We start from the raw sequence: 23,328 nt of genomic DNA, 5'->3' as shown, positions 1-23,328 counted from the left end.
TAACCAAATTTAAATTCTTCCTTATTGCTCTTCAGCTGATATCCTTCAGTTCAGAGTCAGATGCTATCTGATAGCAATATCTGTATCAATCGCAAGCTATTGCAGTCACTGACATCTCATATCATTGGGAAAAATACACTAGGAAAGTCATTTTTCATATTATTTATTGTTACAGTGGTGCCACTTTATCAACTCCTCATCTTACGCAAGTACATGCAGACATCGTATTATCCTGACAAGCACTAGAAGCAAATGACCTCAAGCAACAATGTAGGAAAACTCCTACTGAGTTTGGAGCGAGCGGTGTGTCACAAAAAGCCCAAACAAGACAGAGTCCAGATGTCTCATGACCCCAGCCCTTCTGAATTTACAGAGGATAGTTGTGTGATTTATGGTGATATTCATTTCAGACAATTAAAATGTAGTTAAGAACTTCAAAGCAACTGTATTACTAAAAGCAACCCACCCACACACGGCTGTGCCCGACTCAAGATGTTGATTGAATGTTCACGTCACCTTACTTTAAAAACATTTTGCAATAATAAGCGCCAAACGAAATTTCACAGAATTCCAGAGTTCAGACTTGATATTGTTTTGATGCTACAGTTAAGATAATTGCATGCAGCAGACCTAACATTACTATTGCCCCAAAGCTGTTAACAGCCCCTTTCCCACTAACTAGCAACACCTTCGGCTTTTCCCTTTCATAATTAACCTTTCAGTATGTATTCTGTTCATACAGTAGAAAAGGGGTTGAACCTTATCTCTGGGAGAGGAGAGCGACAGACTGGTCACTAGACCCAGAGCACAATGAGATGCATTGGTGATAGGATGGAGCAGTCCATTTTCAGATGTGGTGAGAGTGAAGGGAGTGTAAGAATGGGGATGATGATGGGGTCTAGGAATCGTGGACAGACATGTTCTCCACTTGGTTCTGGACCTGGTCTCCACTTCCCTGCTTCTTCTTCCCTCCATCCTGCTGTTTCTTCTGCTTCTTGGACATCTCCACATCAATAGGGGCAGGCTTTACAAACTTCAGCATCTCAGTCATACCTAAGAAAATGTATAGAATAGGAATGAAAGTGTACACATTCAGTACACACACACACAAACTGCTTTCATGGCAATACTAGTCATCAAATACACAGAAGCAAATCTATATATTTTTAAGTACTCTGCGATCATGAAAGGTTGTTTCTTCTCACTACCTTCCATGCATTTGGCACACGTATTGCACGAACCTTCACAAAACCTGTAAACAAAGAAACACTGTGGCTCACCTGGAGGCATGAAGTTCCGGAGTACCTCTGGAATAATGATACCGTCTTCTGTCTGGTACGTCTCCAGGATAGCACACATTACACGTGTGGTGGCACACATGGTCGCGTTGAGCATATGCACATAGTCGGCCTAAAGAACACAGGAAGAGTCATGTGAACGAACTGGTTCAAATACTCCACTCAATTTGACTTTTTGATTATGGAAGCAAATCCAGAACTATCAATTCTATAAATGGGAGGGTTTTCTATGGAAAGACTGGGTCCTCTAACCTTGTCCATCATCTTTTTGGTCTGTCCGTAGCGGATACGCAGCCGACGAGCCTGGTAGTCTAAACAGTTGGAGCAGGAGACCAGCTCTCTGAAGGCTGCGGACCCTGGGAACCAGGCCTCCAAGTCCAGCTTTTTACTGGCTGCATGGTTCAGAGCACCTGGGTGGGAGCAGACAGACACTGAGGCTCAGACAGACCAGCTAGAAAACGTGGCTAGTAAGACACTCCAAAACTGCTCCCATGGGAAATGTCTGTTGTGTCAAATGTAAATCACGCAGGATAAATGTGAAGGTTGTTATTAAACATCAAGTTAACTCATACAAGTTATGGTTCTTGTCCTGAGTGGGTAAAGAAATTCATGTTTGAGCAATAATACACTTACAGCGCGTTCGGAAAGATTTCAGACCCCTTGACTTTTTCCACACTTTGTTAGTTTAGCCTTATTCTAAAAATGGATTAAACAGTCCCCCCCCCCCCCCCCCTTAGTCTACACACAATAGCCCCTAATGACAAAGCAAAAAAACTTAAATATCAAATATCCATAACTATTCAGACCCTTTACTTAGTTGAAGTATCTTTGGCATTGATTACAGCCCTGAGTCTTCTTGGATATGAAGCTACAGGCTTGGCACACCTGTATTTGGGGAGTTTGTCCCATTCTTCTCTGCAGATCCTCTCAAGCTCTGTCAGGTTGGATGTGGAGCGACACTGCACAGCTATTTTCAAGTCTCTCCAGAGAAGTTCGATCAGGTTAAAACCGGGCTCTGGCTGGGCAACTCAAGGACATTCAGAGACTTCCCCCAAAGCTACTCCTGCGTTGTCTTGGCTGTGTGCTTCGGGTTGTCCTGTTGGAAGGTGAACCTTTGCCCCAGTCTGAAGTCCTGAGCAGGTTTTATATGAAGGATCTGTATACTTTGTGCAGTTAATCTTTCACTCAATCCTGACTAGAATCCCTGCCGCTGAAAAACATCCCCACAGCATGAAGCTGCCACCACCATGCTTCACCGTAGGGATGGTGCCAGGTTTCCTCCAGACGTGACACTTGGCATTCAGGCCAAAGAGTTCAATCTTGGTTTCATCAAACCAGAGAAACTTGTTTCTCATGGTCTGATAGTCCTTTAGGTGCCCTTTGGCAGAATTCAAGCAGGCCGTCATGTGCCTTTTACTGAGGAGTGGCATCCATCTGACCACTCTACCATAAAGGCCTGATTGGTAGAATGCTGCAGAGATGGAATAACCTTCAAGAAGGACAACCATCTCCACAGAGGAACTCTGGTGATCTGTCAGAGTGACCATGACCAAGACCTCCCTGACCAAGAACCTATGTTCTACATTTTTTTACCTCCTGTTTCAGGAAGGTGGTTTCACTGAGTACTGCCCCCATATACAGTGGCTTGCGAAAGTATTCACCCCCTTGGCATTTTTCCTATTTTGTTGCCTTACAACCTGGAATTAAATCATTATATAATTTGATTTACACAACATTTACACACTTTGAAGATGCACAACATTTATTGTGAAACAGGAAATAAGACAAAAAACTTGAGCGTGCATAACTATTCATCCCCCCAAAGGCAATACTTTGTAGAGCCACCTTTTGCAGCAATTACAGCTGCAAGTCTCTTGGGGTATGTCTCTATAAGCTTGGTACACCTAGGCACTGGGATTTGTCTTCACTTTGTCATTATGGGGTATTGTGTGTAGATTGATGAGGGGGAAAAAATATTGAATCAATTTTATGACCGTGTGGAAAAAGTCAAGGGGTCTGAATTCTTTCCAAAGGCACAGTATATTTCAGTGGAGACGCTAAGGTTTCAAATGACTGGCTTTGTAGCATCTACAGACTCATTGTATTTTTCAGTGGAGACGCTAAGGTTTCAAATGACTGACTTTGTAGCATCTACAGACTCATTGTATATTTCAGTGGAGACGCTAAGGTTTCATATGACTGGCTTTGTAGCATCTACAGACTCATTGTATATTTCAGTGGAGACGCTAAGGTTTCAAATGACTGGCTTTGTAGTATCTACAGACTCATTGTATATTTCAGTGGAGACGCTAAGGTTTCAAATGACTGGCTTTGTAGCATCTACAGACTCATTGTATATTTCAGTGGAGATGGTAAGGCTACAAAGCCAGTCATTTGAAACATCTACAGACTCATTGTATATTTCAGTGGAGATGGTAAGGCTACAAAGCCAGTCATTTGAAACATCTACAGACTCATTGTATATTTCAGTGGAGACGGTAAGGCTACAAAGCCAGTCATTTGAAACATCTACAGACTCATTGTATATTTCAGTGGAGACGGTAAGGCTACAAAGCCAGTCATTTGAAACATCTACAGACTCATTGTATATTTCAGTGGAGACGCTAAGGCTACAAAGCCAGTCATTTGAAACATCTACAGACTCATTGTATATTTCAGTGGAGACGGTAAGGCTACAAAGCCAGTCATTTGAAACATCTACAGACTCATTGTATATTTCAGTGGAGACGCTAAGGTTACAAAGCCAGTCATTTGAAACATCTACAGACTCATTGTATATTTCAGTGGAGACGGTAAGGCTACAAAGCCAGTCATTTGAAACATCTACAGACTCATTGTATATTTCAGTGGAGACGCTAAGGCTACAAAGCCAGTCATTTGAAACATTGTTGTAGTGTCTCACAGAAGCCCTGGGATTGGTCAAAACGTCACATTTCCAAACTTTAATAAATGTTTTCTCAATAATCATTTTGGATACAGACTTCAAAAGATCTGCTAGGCATCCTTCCTCCAAAGGACATCTATGGATTTAATTTCAGAAAGATTCAAAACATATCTTTTGGCCAATCTCGTATGGAATTGGCCAGTGATCATTACGTCTCCGTCATAGAGAGGAACAGGTGTGTTGAGTAGAACTGTCTGCAGCACCTACCTGAGACTATGTTGACGATGCGGTAGGGGATCCCTAGTGTCTGGTAGAACTCCTCAGCAGTTCCAATCATCTCATCCATCATCTCCCAGGACTTGTTGTCATGAGGAGAGGCAAATACAAACTGCTCAATCTGAATGGAGAGAGTGTTGATTAGTATTTGGCAATCATTAGCTGAGGCCCTATTAAAAACAATGTTCTCCTCTGAAAAATGTGCATCGCTTGACATGATCTGTAAATGATCAATAACAGGACTCCATCCTTCTTCAATTAGGCCTATAAAATACAATGTACACCAACAAAGCTGTGGCCTTTTCTACATTGACCATGACGCACCCATATCTACTTCGAGAAAATGTCCACTGACCTTCTCAAATTGGTGCACCCTGAAGATGCCTCGGGTGTCACGGCCGTGGGAGCCCACTTCCTGTCTGAAGCAGGTGGAGAGGCCGGCGTAGCGAATGGGCAGCTCCTCTGGCTTCAGCCACTCGTCTCTCAGGAAGGCTGCAATAGGCTGCTCCGAGGTAGCAATCAGATACTTCTCATCAATGGCCGTGTCCTCAGACTTCTCACTGCTCTTCCCAATCACCTGAGAGACAACAAGCAGGGAGGGCACAGAGTGAATCATTTCAGGGGAAAAAAACCCACATCAGCATATTTAAATGTTTTGTCATTTAACAGACTTATTCAGAGCGACTTACAGTTAGCTATCTTAAGATTACTGCGCTAAGTGGGCCAACCACATATCACAGTAAATAAAATCATCCTAAATAAAAGGGGGTGGGGGTGAGGCTGTGGGATTTAAGTATATTTAAGATACTCTTTGAAGAGGTAGGGTTCCAGATGTTTTCGGAAGATGGTCAGATCTGGTTCCACCATTAAATCTGGTTCCACCATTAAAGTGCCAGGACAGAGAAAAGCTTAGACTGGGCTGAGCTGGTGCTGCCCTTCCGTAGGGGTGAGAGCTGGAGTCCTCTGGTTGGAGTGTAGGGTTTGAGCATAGCCTGAAGGTAAGGAGGGGCAGTTCCTCCAGCAGCTCTGTAGGCAAGTACCATGGTCTTGCAGTGGATGTGAGCTTCGACTGGAAGCCAGTGGAGGAGTGGGGTAAAATGGGAAAACTCGGAAGGGTTGAACCAGGTGGGCTGCAGCGTTCTGGAGTTGCAGGGGATTCATGGTACAAGCAGGGCGCCCAGCCAACAGTGAGTTGTAGTAGTCCAGATGCGAGGCAGGGTCCTACTCCTCGGATGTTTTAGAGCATGAACCTGCAGGGGCGAGTCACTGCTTTGACGTTTGCAGAGAATGACAGGGTGTTGTCCAGGGTCACGCCAAGGTTCTTTGCATTCTGGGAGGGGGGGGGCGTGGAGTTGTCAACTGTGATGGAAAGGTCTTTGAGCGGGCAAGCCTTCCGAGAAGATGAGCAGCGCCATCTTCTCGATGTTGAGCTTGAGGTTTTGCGCCGACATTCAAGCTGCGATATCTGCCAGGCACACAGAGATGCATGTTGCCAGCTGGGTGTCAGGAGGACGGAAGGAGAAAAGTAGCCGAGTGTCATCCACATAGTAAAGATAGGAGACCATGTGATGATATGATTGAGCCGAGTGACTGACTTGGTGTATAGAGGGCCTAGAATGGAGCCCAGGGGGACACCCGTCATGAGTGTGGTGCAGATACAGATCTTCTCCGCGTCACCTGGTAAGAGCGGGCTGTCAGGTAGAATGCAATCCAAGAGTGTGCAGAGCCTGAGATGCTCAGCCCTGAGAGGGTGGAGAGGAGGATCTGATGGTTCACGGCATCGAAGGCAGTGTATAGATGTAGGAGATGAGAACAGAGGAAAGAGTCAGCTTTGGCAGTGCGGAGAGCCTCCGTGACACAAAGAAGAGCAGTCTTGCTTGAGGGACCCCTGGTTAGGGTCAAGAAGATCATTCTGATAAAGACAGCGACAGAGCTGGTCAGAGGCCGCACGCTCAAGTGTTTTGGAAAGAAAATAAAAAAGTTCTATACTTGAGGAGGGGAGCAACTCGGACCATTTTGAAGTCAGAGGGGACACAGTCAGTGGTCAAAGATGAGTTGATGAGTGAAGTGAGAAGGTCTCAAGAGACCGTCTGGCGAAGGGAGGAGGGGATGGGGTCGCGCGACCAGACCTCAAGTCGCAGGGTTTCATATGGAGAGAGAGGGAAGAAAGAAGTCAAGGCATAGCGTAATTCTGTCTGAGTGGGACCAATGGACTTAATAGGCTGAGTGAATGAGGAGCTGATGTCATCAACCTTCTTTTCAAAGTGGTTGACAAAGTTGTCCGCAGAGAGGGAGGGGGTGGAGGATTATGGAGGGAGGAGAAAGTGGAAAAGAGTTTCCTAGGGTTAGAGGCAGATGCTTGAAATTTAGAGTGATAGAAAGTGGCTTTAGCAACACATACAGGAGAAGGTAGAGAATGATCGGTCCTCAATAGAAATGGACGGTTAATTTGAAATACATCACACCTTGTAAAGTTCATCATCAAACTGGCTGAGCTGAGCCACCTCCTGCATGACCTCTTTCCTCATGAAGAAGGGGGTGTACAGCATTTGGTAGTTCTTGCTGTGGAGCATCCGCAGAGCATAGTTGATCAATGCCTGCTCCAGGAAAACTAGTGGCCCCTAAAAACAGAAAAAAGGGAAGAGTCAGTAAGGATAACGATCAGAGTTGAATGGAATTACACCTGGTTTCAATCGGCCTGTAAGTATTGGCTACATGTGACAGTGTGTAACTAAGAACTTGCCTTGAGGAAGTAGCCACGGCTCCCTGCCACTATAGCTCCTTTCTCTCCGTCGTAGCCATCGATCATGACTACCAGGTCCACGTGGGAATACTTCTTCTGCACAGTACAGTCTCCCCAAGTGCGCTCCACTTTGTTATCAGCATCCTGCCAGGGAGATAGCGGAGGGAAATTAGAGAGTAGAAAAAGTAAACAAAAAGAGGCAAAACAAAATGTATGAGACAGAGACAGCAGACAAGACACCGGATTTTGTGTTTTCTTCCAGAAGCAATGTTTACTTCCATCCACCTCCTTATTGCTGGTGATGGGAATTACAATTCCTTGACACCCACCTCATCATTACTTATGGGCACAGATGGATGCAAGAGGTTTCCGATCTCTCTCAGGTATTGAAAGCGCTCCTCCTCCAGCTTTACCCTCTCACTGTCAGATTTCTGCACTGCCTCATCCACAAGCAGACGGACCTTCTTGATCTGGGTGACCGTGAGGGGCTAGAGGGAGGAAAGAGAAATTAAAAATACTCATGGTATGGGACCCACAAGTCCAATAGAATCTTCCATAAAGACGTCAATCAGCATATAGATGAAGTGCTAGCTAGCGAGTTGACCTACCGATAGTGTGTCTGCTGTTAGGGCCTCCAAGTTCTGGGTGTCATCTGGGAGAGAATCATCCTCCCCAATTGGCTCTTTCTTCTGTAAACAGAAAAGCCCCAGAACAGGGTGAACGGTTAGAAAGAAACACTATCTGCACATAGAATAGAACATGACAGGCTGTCAGAATGAAGGGGGGAAACAGCTAGCCATGTAACATTAGGTTATGTAAAGACTGAGGGGTGGCTGGATTGTTCACCAGCATCACAAGATGTCCCCTATACCTTCATTTTCTCGCCAACGGTTCTGCTGCATAAATTCTTCGCCTTGTTGAGGTTGTCGGCAGTAAAACGACCTGGTGAGCATGGAAAAGACAAGGGTCAACATTCCATGCATCAATAATGGTGTGTGTCATGGCAGGTAGCTAACATTATGATGTTAGTGACACTGACAGGAGACATTAAGGCCAGACACTACAGGTAAAAAAAAAAAGGGGATTTTGCTTCCATTTGAACATTTTGGGATATTTTATAACTACCAATAATGTATATAAACACTTTATTTGTATCATTGTATCCCAACTCTGTCAACAACACGTGCCATGAATGTCGTTCTTGATAGCATGTTTCATTTAGAACTTCAAACGCTATTTTTTTTTAAACTCTCCATGTTGAATTATATATACACAGTGGGGCAAAAAAGTATTTAGTCAGCCACCAATTGTGCAAGTTCTCCCACTTGAAAATTACAAGCCTCATATTTTTATCATAGGTACACTTAAACTATGACAGACAATTTGAAAAAAAAAAAAAGATTTAATGAATTTATTTGCAAATTATGGTGGAAAATTAAGTATTTGGTCAATAACAAAACTTTCTCAATACTTTGCTTTATACCCTTTGTTGCCAATGACAGAGGTCAAACGTTTTCTGTAAGTCTTCACAAGGTTTTCACACACTGTTGCTGGTATTTTGGCCCATTCCTCCATGCAGATCTCCTCTAGAGCAGTGATGTTTTGGGGCTGTTGCTGGGCAACACGGACTTTCAACTCCCTCCAAAGATGTTCTATGGGGTTGAGATCTGGAGACTGGCTAGGCCACTCCAGGACCTTGAAATGCTTCTTACGAAGCCACTCCTTCGGTGCCCGGGCGGTGTGTTTGGGATCATTGTCATGCTGAAAGACCCAGCCACGTTTCATCTTCAATGCTCTTGCTGATGGAAGGAGGTTTTCACTCAAAATCTCACAATACATGGCCCCATTCATTCTTTCCTTTACACGGATCAGTCGTCCTGGTCCCTTTGCAGAAAAACAGCCCCAAAGCATGATGTTTCCACCCCCATGCTTCACAGTAGGTATGGTGTTCTTTGGATGCAACTCAGCATTCTTTGTCCTCCAAACACGACGAGTTGAGATTTTACAAAAACAATTTTGGTTGGTTTCATCTGACCATATGACATTCTCCCAATCTTCTTCTGGATCATCCAAATGCTCTCTAGCAAACTTCAGACGGGCCTGGACATGTACTGGCTTAAGCAGGGGAACTCGTCTGGCACTGCAGGATTTGAGTCCCTGGCGGCGTAGTGTGTTACTGATGGTAGGCTTTGTTACTTTGGTCCCAGCTCTCTGCAGGTCACTCACTAGGTCCCCCCGTGTGGTTCTGGGATTTTTGCTCACCGTTCTTGTGATCATTTTGACCCCACGGGGTGAGATCTTGCGTGGAGCCCCAGATCGAGGGAGATTATCAGTGGTCTTGTATGTCTTCCATTTCCTAATAATTGCTCCCACAGTTGATTTCTTCAAACCAAGCTGCTTACCTATTGCAGATCCAGTCTTCCCAGCCTGGTGCAGGTCTACAATTTTGTTTCTGGTGTCCTTTGACAGCTCTTTGGTCTTGGCCATAGTGGAGTTTGGAGTGTGATTGTTTGAGGTTGTGGACAGGTGTCTTTTATACTGATAACAAGTTCAAACAGGTGCCATTAATACAGGTAACGAGTGGAGGACAGAGGAGCCTCTTAAAAGAAGAAGTTACAGGTCTGCGAGAGCCAGAAATCTTGCTTGTTTGTAGGTGACCAAATACTTATTTTCCACCATAATTTGCAAATAAATCATTAAAAATCCTACAAAGTGATTTTCTGGAATTTTTTTCTCATTTTGTCTGTCATAGTTGAAGTGTACCTATGATAAAAATTACAGGCCTCTCTCATATTTTTAAGTTGGAGAACTTGCACAATTGGTGGCTGACTAAATACTTTTTTTGCCCCACTGTATATATACACTGCTCAAAAAAATAAAGGGAACACTTAAACACAATGTAACTCCAAGTCAATCACACTTCTGTGAAATCAAACTGTCCACTTTAGGAAGCAACACTGATTGACAATAAATTTCACATGCTGTTGTGCAAATGGAATAGACAGGTGGAAACTATAGGAAATTAGCAAGACAAAGGAGTGGTTCTGCAGGTGATAACCACAGATCAGTTCCTATGCTTCCTGGCTGATGTTTTGGTCACTTTTGAATGCTGGCGGTGCTTTCACTCTAGCGGTAGCATGAGACAGAGTCTACAACCCACACAAGTGGCTCAGGTAGTGCAGCTCATCCAGGATGGCACATCAATGCAAGCTGTGGCAAGAAGGTGTGCTGTGTCTGTCAGCGTAGTGTCCAGAGCATGGAGGCGCTACCAGGAGACAGGCCAGTACATCAGGAGACGTGGAAGAGGCCGTAGGAGGGCAACAACCCAGCAGCAGGACCGCTACCTCCTCCTTTGTGCAAGGAGGAGCAGGAGGAGCACTGCCAGAGCCCTGTAAAATGACCTCCAGCAGGCCACAAATGTGCATGTGTCTGCTCAAACGGTCAGAAACAGACTCCATGAGGGTGGTATGAGGGCCCGACGTCGACAGGTGGGGGTTGTGCTTACAGCCCAACACCGTGCAGGACGTTTGGCATTTTCCAGAGAACACCAAGAGTGGCAAATTCGCCACTGGCGCCCTGTGCTCTTCACAGATGAAAGCAGGTTCACACCGAGCACATGTGACAGACGTGAGAGTCTGGAGACGCCGTGGAGAACGTTCTGCTGCCTGCAACATCCTCCAGCATGACCGGTTTGGCGGTGGGTCAGTCATGGTGTTGGGTGGCATTTCTTTTCTTTTCTCCATGTGCTCGCCAGAGGTAGCCTGACTGCCATTAGGTACCGAGATGAGATCCTCAGACCCCTTGTGAGACCATATGCTGGTGCGGTTGGCCCTGGGTTCCTCCTAATGCAAGACCTCATGTGGCTGGAGTGTGTCAGCAGTTCCTGCAAGAGGAAGGCATCGATGCTATGGACTGACCCGCCCGTTCCCCAGACCTGAATCCAATTGAGCACATCTTGGACATCATGTCTCGCTCCATCCACCAACGCCACGTTGCACCACAGACTGTCCAGGAGTTGGCGGATGCTTTAGTCCAGGTCTGGGAGGAGATCCCTCAGGAGACCATCCGCCACCTCATCAGGAGCATGCCCAGGCGTTGTAGGGAGGTCATACAGGCACGTGGAGGCCACATACACTACTGAGCCTCATTTTGACTTGTTTTAAGGACATAACATCAAAGTTGGATCAGCCTGTAGTGTGGTTTTCCACTTAAATTTTGAGTGTGACTCCAAATCCAGACCTCCGTGGTTTGATAAATTTGATCTAGGATGTGTTATTTTAGTGTTCCCTTTATTTTTTTGAGCAGTGTATATCATTTAAACGCTTGTTTTCCGGGACATATCGTTAGCTAGTCCATACATGGCAATATCCTTTGTAGTCGCAGTGCTTTGTACTGAAAGAGGAGTAATATCCTGACATCCGATCAGTGACTGGCGTTAAGGCCCTTTCCGACAACCTGATTGGTTAAAATGCCACAGCACTTCCTTGTTTGAAAATATCTCCCGCGAAGAATCCACGTAAAGAGAGAAAAAAAGATACAATCTTGAAGAATATACCTACAGTATGCGAATAAAAATAGGCGATCCGTTAGCCAATGCGAGAAAAGCTGTGAATTAAAAAAAAAATGTGTGCCTCATAGAGGCAGTGGTAATACATGTAGAGGAAAAGGAGGTAACCGGCAACAGCGCGTCCAGGTGCAAATTAGTTGAGATGAAGATGACAACCAGACAGCAGCCAGCCAACAGTGGCTTTTATTCCACGTCACAAACAAACCAATTTGTACATGATTTGATCTGCCCTAAGTGTCTAAACACTGGACTGGAAATCACCATAGACCCCACCAACCAGGGATTCTGTAATTCTGTCCAGGCTGCAGGAGTGCTCCAGGGGAGACGTGGCATTTGATAAAAATGTGAGGATGGTTCATGTAGCCCACGAACTTGGACATGCCGCTCTTTAGAAAATAAGCAAAGTCCTAGGGATTCCTTCCTTGCGTCTCAGCTCATATCAGAGACATGACAGGAGAATGACAGGTAAATAAAAAGGGAGGGTAGCCAGTCAGGTGACTTGCTGTGTATTTTTTTATATTTGTTTTTATTTCACCTTTATTTAACTAGGCAAGTCAGTTAAGAACAAATTCTTATTTTCAATGACGGCCTAGGAACAGTGGGTTAACTGCCTGTTCAGGGGCAGAACGACAGATTTGTACCTTGTCAGCTCGGGGGTTTGAACTTGCAACCTTCCGGTTACTAGTCCAACGCTCTAACCACTAGGCTACCCTATAAATAATATGCATTTCCTTGCTCCAGCAAAATGTATTCAAAGTGTATAAAACTGAGTGACAGGAAAACATAACTATACAACGAGACTGTCACATAGGCCTACAGTGTCACAGGGCTGTAGACTAATGTGATTAGTGAGAAATTAGCTTTACATAAAGTAAATATATGCTAATATTTACATAGGGTAACAGGTTGATATTTAGTCCTGCCGTTATGACTAGAGGTCGACCGATTAATTTGGGCCTATTTCAAGTTTTCATAACGATCACAGTTTTTTGGGCTCCGATTTTTTTATATATATATATATATATATATATATATATATATATATATATATATATATATATCTTTATTTAACTAGGCAAGTCAGTTAAGAACGCATTCTTATTTTCAATGACGGCCTAGGATCGGTGGGTTAACTCTTTTGGGATAGGGGGCAGCATTTTCACTTTTGGATGAATAGCGTGCCCAGAGTGAACTGCCCCCTATTCTGTCCCAAATGCTAATATATGGGTATTATTATTAGTATTGGATAGAAAACACTGAAGTTTCTAAAACTGTTTGAATTATGTATGTGAGTATAACAGAACTCATATGGCAGGCAAAAACCTGAGAAAAATCCAACCAGGAAGTGGGACATCTGAGGTTTGTAGTTTTTCAAAGCTTGGCCTACCGAATGAATACACATTGAGATATGGATAAAGTTGCACTTCCTACGGCTTCCACCAGATGTCAACCGTCTTTAGAAACTGGTTTGAAGATTCTACTATAAAGGAGGGGCTCATGAGACCTCTGAGTCAGTGGTCTGGCAAAGTGTCTCAGGCTCATGACGCGCACTCCCGACAGAGTTACCTCTTGTTCCAGTGCTTTTCTTCAAACAAAGGAATTCTCCGGTTGGAACATTGACGTTTTATGTTAAAAACATCCTAACGATTGATTCCATACATCGCTTGACATGATTCTAAAGGACTAATGGAACTTTTCGAGTTTGTCTGGACGAAGTGCCTGCGCCTCATGAAAATGGATTACTGGGCTGAACACGCTAACAACAAGTGGCTTTTTGGACATATATGATGGACTTTATGGAACAAAGCAGTCATTTATTGTCGAACTGGGATTTCTGGGAGTGCCTTCTGATGAAGATCAAAGGTAAGTGAATATTTATGGTGTAATTTCTAACTTCTGTTGACTCAAATGGCGGATATGCCTCTGGCTGTTTTGGGTTCTGAGCGCAGTTCTCAGATTATGCTTTTTCCGTAAAGTTTTTTTTTTTTTAATCTGACACAGCGGTTGCATTAAGGAGAAGTCTCTTTAATTCTGTGAATAACAGTTGTATCTTTTATCAATGTTTATTATGAGTATTTCTGCAAAATCACCAGATGTTTTGGAATCAAAACATTACTGCATGTAACGCGCCAATGTAAACAGATTTTTGGATATAAATATGCACATTATCGAACAAAACATACATGTATTGTGTAACATGATGTCATATGAGTGTCATCTGATGAATATCAGGTTAGTGATTAATTTGATCTATATCTCTGCTTTTTGTGACTCCTATCTTTGGCTGGGAAAATGGCTGTGTTTTTTTTACTTGGCTATGGCCTAACATAATCATATGTTGTGCTTTCGCTGTAAAGCATTTTTTAAATCGGACACGATGGGAAGAGTAACAAGATGTTTCATTCATTTGCTGTATTGGACTTGTTAACTGTGTGAAAGTTACATATTTCTAAAAATATATATTTTATAATTTCTCGCACTGCCTTTTCAGCGGAATGTTGTGGAGGGGGTTCCGCTAGCGGAACGCCTGCCCTTTAACTGCCTTGTTCGGGGGCAGAACGACAGATTTTCACCTTGTCAGCTCGGGGGAGCCAATCTTGCAACCTTACAGTTAACTAGTCCAATGCTCTAACCACCTGCCTCTCATTGCATTCCACGAGGAGCCTGCCTGTTACGCGAATGCAGTAGAAGCCAAGGTAAGTTACTAGCTACCATTAAACTTATCTTATAAAAAACAAATCAATCAATCATAATCACTAGTTATCAACACATGGTTGATGATATTACTAGTTTATCTAGCGTGTCCTGCGTTGCATATAATCGATGCAACGCTGGGGGATGATTTAACAACAGCGCATTTGCGAAAAAAGCACAATCGTTGGACGACTGTACCTAACCATAAACACCAATGTCTTTCTTAAAATCAATACACAGAAGTATATATTTTTAAACCTGCATATTTAGCTAAAATAAATCCAGGTTAGCAGGTAATATTTACCAGGTGAAATTTTGTAACTTCTCTTGCATTCATTGCACGCAGAGTCAGGGTATCACTCATTCATATATCCTTATGTACATATTCTTTATCCCCTTACACTGTGTATAAGACAGTAGTTTTGGAATTGTTAGTTAGATTACTTGTTGGTTATTACTGCATTGTCGGAACTAGAAGCACAAGCATTTCGCTACACTCGCATTAACATCTGCTAACCATGTGTATGTGACAAATAAAATTTGATTTGATTTATATGCAAGTTTGGGCTGCCTTGCTCATTGCGAATTAATTTGCCAGAATTTTACATAATTATGACATAACATTGAAAGTTGTGCAATGTAACAAGAATATTTAGACTTAGGGATGCCACCTGTTAGATAAAATACCGAACGGTTCCTTATTTCACTAAAATAATAAACGTTTTGTTTTCAAAATGATAGTTTCCGGATTCGACCATATTAATGACCAAAGGCTCGTATTTCTGTGTGTTATTATGTAATAATTAAGTCTATGATTTGATAGAGCAGTCTCACTGAACGATGGTAGGCAGCAGTAAGCATTCATTCAAACAGCACTTTTGTGCGTTTTGCCAGCAGCTCTTTGCAAGCACAGCGCCGTTTATGACTTCAAGCCTATCAGCCTAATGGCTGGTGTAACCGATGTGAAATGGCTAGCTAGTTAGCTGGGTGTGCGCTAATAGCGTTTCAAACGTCACTCGCTCTGAGACTTAGTAGTTATTCCCCTTGCTCTGCAAGGGCCGCGGCATTTGTGGAGCGATGGGTAACGCTGCTTCGAGTGTGGCTGTTGTTGATGTGTTCCTGGTTCGAGCCCAGGTAGGGGCGAGGAGAGGGGCGGAAGCTATACTGTTACACTGGCAATACTATAGTGCCTATAAGAACATCCAATAGTCAAAGGTATATGAAATACAAATGGTATAGAGATTAATAGTCCTATAAATACTATATTAACTACAACCTAAAACCTCTTACCTTGGAATATTGAAGACTCATGTTAAAAGGAACCACCAACTTTCATATGTTCTCATGTTCTGAGCAAGGAACTCAAACGTTATCTTTTTTACATGGCACATAATGCAAAGTTTTGGAGAAGTAAAAGTGCAATATTTAAACCAAATTGAACATGTTTCATTATTTATTTGAGGATAAATAGATTTTATTGATGTATTATATTAAGTTAAAATAAGTTCATTCAGTATTGTTGTAATTGTCATAACAAAAAATAAAAATCCCCCCCAAAAATAATACAAAAAACATATATATTTTTTGAAATTGTCCGATTAATCGGTAGCGGCTTTTTTGGTCCTCCAATAATCGGTATTGGCGTTGAAAAATCATAATCGGTCGACCTCTAATACACACGTATATGTATGTATGTATACACACACACACACACACACGTATATACACACACACACCTTGTCGTTTTGATTTTAAGTGTAATTTTGTGTAAATATTAGCAAAATATGCATCCGTCAGTGTTTTAAAAATAATTCCTTAAAATTACAATATTTTTATAAACTGATCTGTAAAAGTCTGACAACTGAGTGTCTTATCACAAACAAAAACATTCTGCCTTAGCAATGTGTTAAAACAAACTCTTGTAATATGCAAATAAGCGCATATTTAAAGGACGGGTTGCCTCATTTGCATATTTTAATTTTAAACTTGAACTTGTAATACATAAATACAAGATATTATTGTATACTTTCAACTGGTAAAGTTAGAGTCTGATGAGTAAAGGAAAACAGATGCCTATTAGCATGTGGTGCCTGGCCTTAAAGCGACCACCATACCATTAAAACTCAAATCTGCATCAATCTAATTTTACATCTCGTCCCAATAACATCTGTGGGAGATTTAGATGCCTATCGGTTTTACACATACTGGGTGGGGATTGCGTCAGATTGTACGGTCAGTGTGAATAGGAGGATGTATCGATTGAGTTTCTCGCTAGTTCAACTACTAAACCATACATTATTAGTTAGCTAGCTATGTTAAACACGAATCAACTACATGTCAGATATGCCTAGTTAAAGCCATGGGAAAGGAGATTGTTGGTTGTATCCCAGGTGGCTAGCACAGCTAGCTAAACTGGCTAGCTACGTAGCCATTTACTAACTCCCGGTGGCTAACTAGTTATCTACCTAGCTAGCGCAGGTTATCAACTAGTTAGGCTTTAGCTGAGAATTTAATAGTGAACTAGCTAGATCTAAAAACGTGAACTGGCGTATCATGCTTGAATTTGTCCATTTCTGTTTGGGTGACTACAAGGTCGACTTTTGAGTACCGTTTATTAATGCACGAAGCTAGCAAGCAATTTGGACACAAACAGGCATCCATCCCATTAAATTAATGCACATAGCTAGCTAGAAGGCGGAACTTACATTTTCTCCATTCTGTGTCTGCGTGTACCAGTTTATCCACAAGTGACACGTCTTTAAACCTTTTCCTTTGCGTCTCTCTGATTACTTCAGGATCACCGCCTTTATCGGCTCTAAATTGGTCCAAATCGAGCACCATGCTGATACTAAGCTTCTTCAGCTGCAATGATTTAACCGGACTAGTTGTATTCTGCAAAAAGCCCGAATGATGACGTCACATCGTATGGTAATGACAAACCTTCAAAATAAAAGCCCGCAGTACGAAACATTGCAATGTGGATAACTCATTCAAAAGCTATAGAATTTGTATCAATGGGCAATTGTATTTTACCAACAAGAAAACGCAATAAATTATTGATGAAAACAAATAAAAAATAATGAAAAAATACTATTACACGAGAGAAGACATTAGCTGAATCTTTTTTAATATGACACAAATGACCAAACCAATTTTTTTTTTTTTTTTTTTTTTTTTTTTTTTTTGAAAATGAGTGGCTTCTCTGACACTGACAAATTGAGATCAGTCTGGTCTTGAATTCAAATAAAGATTAGCCCAGGCCAATGAAGAGACACACAGATTGTACAATCTGAATAATATCCAATGCATTCGGAAGGTATTCAGAACCCTTGACATTTTGACATGTTGTTAAGTTATAGCCTCATTCTAAAATTGATTTAAAAAAATGTTCCCTCATCAATTACACACAATACCCCATAATGACAAAGCAAAAACTGTATTTTTGAATGTTTTGCTAATTTATAAAAAATAACAAAAATGAAATATCACATTTACTTAAGAATTTAGACCCTTTAACTCAGTACTTTGTTGAAGCACCTTTGGCAGTGATTACAGCCTATTTTCAGGTCTTTCCAGAGATGTTTGTGATAAGTTTAGACCGGGCTCTGGTTGGGCCACTCAAGGGCATTCAGAGACTTGTCCCAATGCCACTTTTGCGTTGTCTTGGCTGTCTGCTTAGGGTTATTGTCCTGTTAATTTTAATACATTTGCAAACATTTCTAAAAACCTGTTTTTGCTTTTCATTATGGAGTATTGTGTGTATATACACTACCATTTAAAAGTTTGGGATCACTTAGAAATGTCAGTGTTTTTGAAAGAAAAGCAAAAAAATGTGTCCATTAAAATAACATCAAATTGATCAGAAATACAGTGTAGACATTGTTAATGTTGTAAATGACTACTGTAGCTGGAAACGGCAGATTTTTTAAAATGGAATATCTACATAGTCGTACAGAGGCCCATTATCAGCAACCATCACTCCTGTGTTCCAATGGCACGTTGTGTTAGCTAATCCAAGTTTATCATTTTAAAAGGCTAACTGATCATTAGAAAACCATTTTTGCAATTATGTTAGCACAGCAGAAAACTGTTGTTCTGATTAAAGAAGCAATACAACTGGCCTTCTTTAGACTAGTTGAGTATCTGGAGCATCAGCATTTGTGGGTTTGATTACAGGCTCAAAATGGCCAGAAACAAAGAACTTTCTTCTGAAACTCGTCAGTCTATTCATGTTCTGAGAAAGGAAGGCTATTGCCAAGAAACTGAAGATCTCGTATAACGCTGTGTACTACTCAATCTGGCTCTAACCAGAATAGAATAGCGCAAACGGGCTCTAACCAGAATAGAAAGAGGAGTGGGAGGCCCTGGTGCACAACTGAGCAACAGGACAAGTACATTAGAGTGTCTAGTTTGAGAAACAGACGCCTTACAAGTCCTCAACTGGCAGCTTCATTTAATAGTACCCGCAAAAAAACAGTCTCAACGACTACTGTAAAGAGGTGACTCCGAGATGCTGGCCTTAAATTGGGTGTGTTTCATGTTTCATTTGGATTAATTATATCTTATTCTATTGGGAATCCAGCCATGGACATAATAATACATGTATTCAATCACCAACCATAAAAGTAAGCATTATGAAAGTGAATAGTCAGGGAATACACACTTACATTTATCTTGTTCTTATAGGCATTTTAGCAGGGATTTTAGCATCTTAGATTCATACAACACAATCGTTTTCTGTAATTAATCTAGGAGCGCAAGCTGGAAAAGGTGGGAGTGGAGGTCATTATTATAGTCCATAACACAAATGACAGACGTATTGCAGTGTTCATTACAGAAGGCAATAATTACATAGACGGGCATGAAGATTTAATGAGAGAATTTGTTGAACGTTTCAATGGTAATGAACATTTTATTACATAAAATTATCATTTCATTTATTATTTACCTGAATGTACATGATATGTACCATGATATCTGTTTGTTGTGATGGGGAGAATTTAAAAAAATGACTAATGGTAAGTAATGTGGAAAGACCCACATTCAACTGGGAGATGAAACTCCCAACTTTTTTTCTGGTCAAGTATATGACCTTTCACATTGTGACATCCTAATTAATACAAGCTTATCATGTTGTCTTCTCTTTGCTATGTTAGAGGAGGCTGGGGGAACCGACAGGTTTATTTGGCAGAAAGGCAAGGTCAGGATAACTGTCAACACCCACCTGAACCCATTCGGCAGTTTCTGCATAAATCCATCAGCTTAGATGGGGAAAACATAAATAACATGTTAAGAACAACTGTATTTCATTTATTATGATCCCCATTTGCCAATGGCAATAGTCTTATTGTCTTATTAGTCTTATTGGGATCTGACACATAACAGAAAATACATTACCGACCAAAAAAATACTTTTAACTTGTAGTGTGTGTGTGCATCTATCAGTTACACATACATGTCAGTACATACACACAACAAGTAGGTCACATGTCAGAACATACACACAACAAGTAGGTCACATGTCAGTACATACACACAACCAGTAGGTCACATGTAAGTACATACACACAACAAGTAGGTCACATGTCAGTACATACACACAACCAGTAGGTCACATGTCAGTACATACACACAACAAGTAGGTCACATGTCAGTACATACACACAATAAGTAGGTGACATGGGGGAGAGGCATTGTGCCAGGAGGTGTTGCTTTATTTGTTTTTTAAAAACATGTTTGCTGTTCACTTGAGCAATATGAGATGGGATACTGTATGTTTCCTTGAATTTGTTCTGGACCAGGGGACTGTGAAAATACCCCTTGTGGCATGTCTGGTGGAGTAAGTGTGTGTGTCAGTGCTGTGTGTAAGATGACTATGCAAACAATTTGGAATTTCCAATACATTGTTTCTTATAAAAACAAGAAGTGAGCAGTCAGTCATTCCTCAACTCTCAGCCAAGAGAGACACGCATGCATAGTATTAATCTTTCCTCTTTGATTACAATGAAGTGTGGCTCTGTTCTTGGCCAGCTGCAGCTTAACTTCCTTTGCAGCACTTGACCATATGGCTGAACAATAATCAGAGGTTGTATGACAGAGGTTGTTGTCTGGTGAGCTAATAGGTGATGTAGTCCATGGTATTCATACCTCCCATACTTGCATTGCATGGGCAATGTTACATTTCCTGTGGACATTGCATATGCAAGAGGCACACAAGACTGCCTCGCTGTCACAAGTCTGGACACCTCCAAATGCCCAAAAGCTGCATCCCTGCGCCGTCCTCTCTTAACATCACGGAAAGGAATTACGACGCGGGTAACCGAGAACTACTCATGGTGAAGATTTGGAGGAGTGGAGGCACTGATTAGAGGGGGCAGAACACCCATTCATAGTATGGACAGATCACAAGAACCTGGAATATCTCCGCACCGCCAAGCGCCTCAACTCCAGGCAAGCTCGATGGGCCTTGCTATTCACTCGATTGGGGGGGCTAACCGGATGTTTTTCCTGGACTCAGCCCATTCCCCGGTACTGGAATGGGCTCATTCCTCCCGACTGGCCTGCCATCCTGGATCCCGCCGGATCCTGGGCCTTGTTCTACAACGTTTTTGCTGGCCCACCTTGGTTCCCAACGTCTCTGGATTTGTCACTGCCTGCACTGTGTGTTCCCAGAATAAGACTCTACGGCAAGCTCAAGTTGGCCTCCTTCAACCATTCCCTGTTCCTCACTGCCCCTGGTCCCATATATCCCTGGACTTCGTCACTGGTCTCCCTCCATCAGATGGCAATATCACTCTCCTTACAGTGGTGGATAGGTTTTCCAAAGCCGCCCATTTCATTCCCCTTCCCAAGTTACCCTCAGCCAAGGAGACAGCCCAGCTCATGGCGCAGCAAGTCTTCCGGATCCATTTTTGTTGCCTCATCTTCGCCAAGCCCACCACCTGGAGCCAGCAACTTGTGTGGGTGGAATACACGCACAACACCCTTCCCTGCTCGGCCACTGGTCTCTCGCTGTTCGAGTGTTCCATGGGTTATCAGCCTCCGCCCTTCCCTGAGCAAGAGGAAGAGGTCCGCATACCCTCTACCCAGATGTTCGTCTGTCACTGTCGCCGTACCTGGAAGAGAGCCCGGTCCACCCTCAAGAACACCTCCAGGTATCGGCGACAGGAGGACTGCCACCGGACCCCTGCTCCCCGCTATCGTCTCGGGCAGAGGGTATGGCTGTCCACTCGGGATCTGCTCCTCCGGGTGAAGTCCTGCAAACTCTCCACCCCGTTTTATCAGCCCTTTCCCCATCTCTAAGGTCCTTAGCTCCTCTGCTGTACGCCTTCTGTTGCCCGCACTCTCCTTATATATCCCACTTTCCATGTATCTAGAATTAAACCTGTCTCACAGCCCTTTGTCTCCTGGTTTCTGGATTTCTGACCATTCTGCCTGCCCTGACCCTGAGCCTGTCTGCCATTCTGTACCTTTACTGACACTGCCCTGGATTACTGACCTTTGCCTGCCGTTGACCTGTCATTTGCCAGCTCCATTTTGTAATAAACATCCGTGATTCGAACTGTCTGCATCTGGGTCTGTGTTACCTGTGCTCCATCTCCGGCCTCTAGGTCACCAGGCTGCTCGTAATGGCACACACCTGTCACCATCGTTATGTGCAGCTGCGTGTCATCAGACTCACCTGGAATCAATCATTTCCCTGATTACCTTCCCTATATATGTCACTCCCTTTGGTTCCTTCCCCAGGCGTTATTGTTTCTGTTCCTGTGTCATGTCTGTATGGTGTTCGTGTTTCTTATTTTGTATTATGTTGCGTTTATTTATTAAAGCACTCACTCCCTGTACTTACTTCCCGACTCCCAGCGCACTCGTTACAGTCTGATATATTTTGCATGTGATAATCTGTTGACAGCTGTTTGAAAGCCAGCTAAATTAGCTAGCTAACTAACTAGTTGGTGGGAGGAGCTATATGAGGAAGGGCTCTTTGTATTGGCTGGATGGAATAAATGGAACAGTATCAAACACATCAAACATATGGAAACCACGTTTGACTCGGTTCCAGCCATTACATTGAGCCCATCTTCCTATAGCTCCTCCCTCCAGCTTACACTGGTTTTCACTTACCAGTAGACAGCTAGCGCAGGCTTTCATTATTATAATTCTTCTGTGGGATTTATAGCGGACTACATCCCCAAAAAGTGTAGACATACGAACTGACATCTAGGAGCCAATTTGAACTGTTACCACACCCATTTTTCAGCTAAATTACACTTTTACTCTATCACTCAACTCTCATTTATAATGAGTCGTGTTTATGATGATAGGGATATAGATAGGCCTATTTGTATTGTTGGTGTTGCTGTAGTCATGGATGCATCAGCGCAACAGATACAACATTCGTAATAAAAATGATCAATTGGCCTATGCATCATAATTACCTGGAGAAATCTGACCTGCAAATTTGTAAACAAAGCTGCTGTATTTATAACTCGTAAAAATATATATTTTTATCACTTTGAATTGACACAAATGGCAAATTAAGCTTTCCTTTATCCATTTCAAGATATATTAAACAATTAAAGAAAATGTGATATTTTATTTGGGACTTACTGAGCTTTAATAAAATTCAAGTAGAAGTAAAATTACTGGTGTAAAAAACTACAAGCTAAAGTAAGTAGTAGCTTATTTTAAAAGTACTCAGTTTTTAAATAAAAACATTGACCTTATAGCTAATTTCGCTACGGTTACCTGAACGTTGTCACACATGATCTTTTCCATACAAAAAATACGTAAAGGATTTGTAAAACATATACTATTACTTTTTGAAAATAAATTAAACATTCAA

At 42.3% G+C, this 23,328-nt stretch overlaps 1 protein-coding gene across 1 annotated transcript; it reads right to left on the bottom strand.

Moving 5' to 3' along the window:
* Positions 1-150: 150 nt before the first annotated feature.
* Positions 151-17,419, bottom strand: LOC139368332 (serine--tRNA ligase, cytoplasmic-like). Its single transcript, XM_071107089.1, has 11 exons — positions 17,189-17,419; positions 8,094-8,164; positions 7,831-7,911; positions 7,552-7,710; positions 7,223-7,366; positions 6,945-7,100; positions 4,835-5,056; positions 4,471-4,600; positions 1,551-1,708; positions 1,281-1,410; positions 151-1,053 (listed from the first exon to the last, which is right to left on the bottom strand). Exons 1-11 carry the CDS (start codon positions 17,322-17,324, stop codon positions 899-901), a joined length of 1,542 nt encoding a protein of 513 aa, XP_070963190.1. The 5' UTR covers positions 17,325-17,419; the 3' UTR covers positions 151-898.
* Positions 17,420-23,328: the final 5,909 nt, after the last annotated feature.

The sequence above is a fragment of the Oncorhynchus clarkii genome, chromosome 16 (genome assembly GCF_045791955.1).
Source record: "Oncorhynchus clarkii lewisi isolate Uvic-CL-2024 chromosome 16, UVic_Ocla_1.0, whole genome shotgun sequence".
In the NCBI taxonomy this organism is placed as follows: Eukaryota; Metazoa; Chordata; class Actinopteri; order Salmoniformes; family Salmonidae; genus Oncorhynchus; species Oncorhynchus clarkii.
This window is presented reverse-complemented; position numbering and strand designations above follow the sequence as displayed.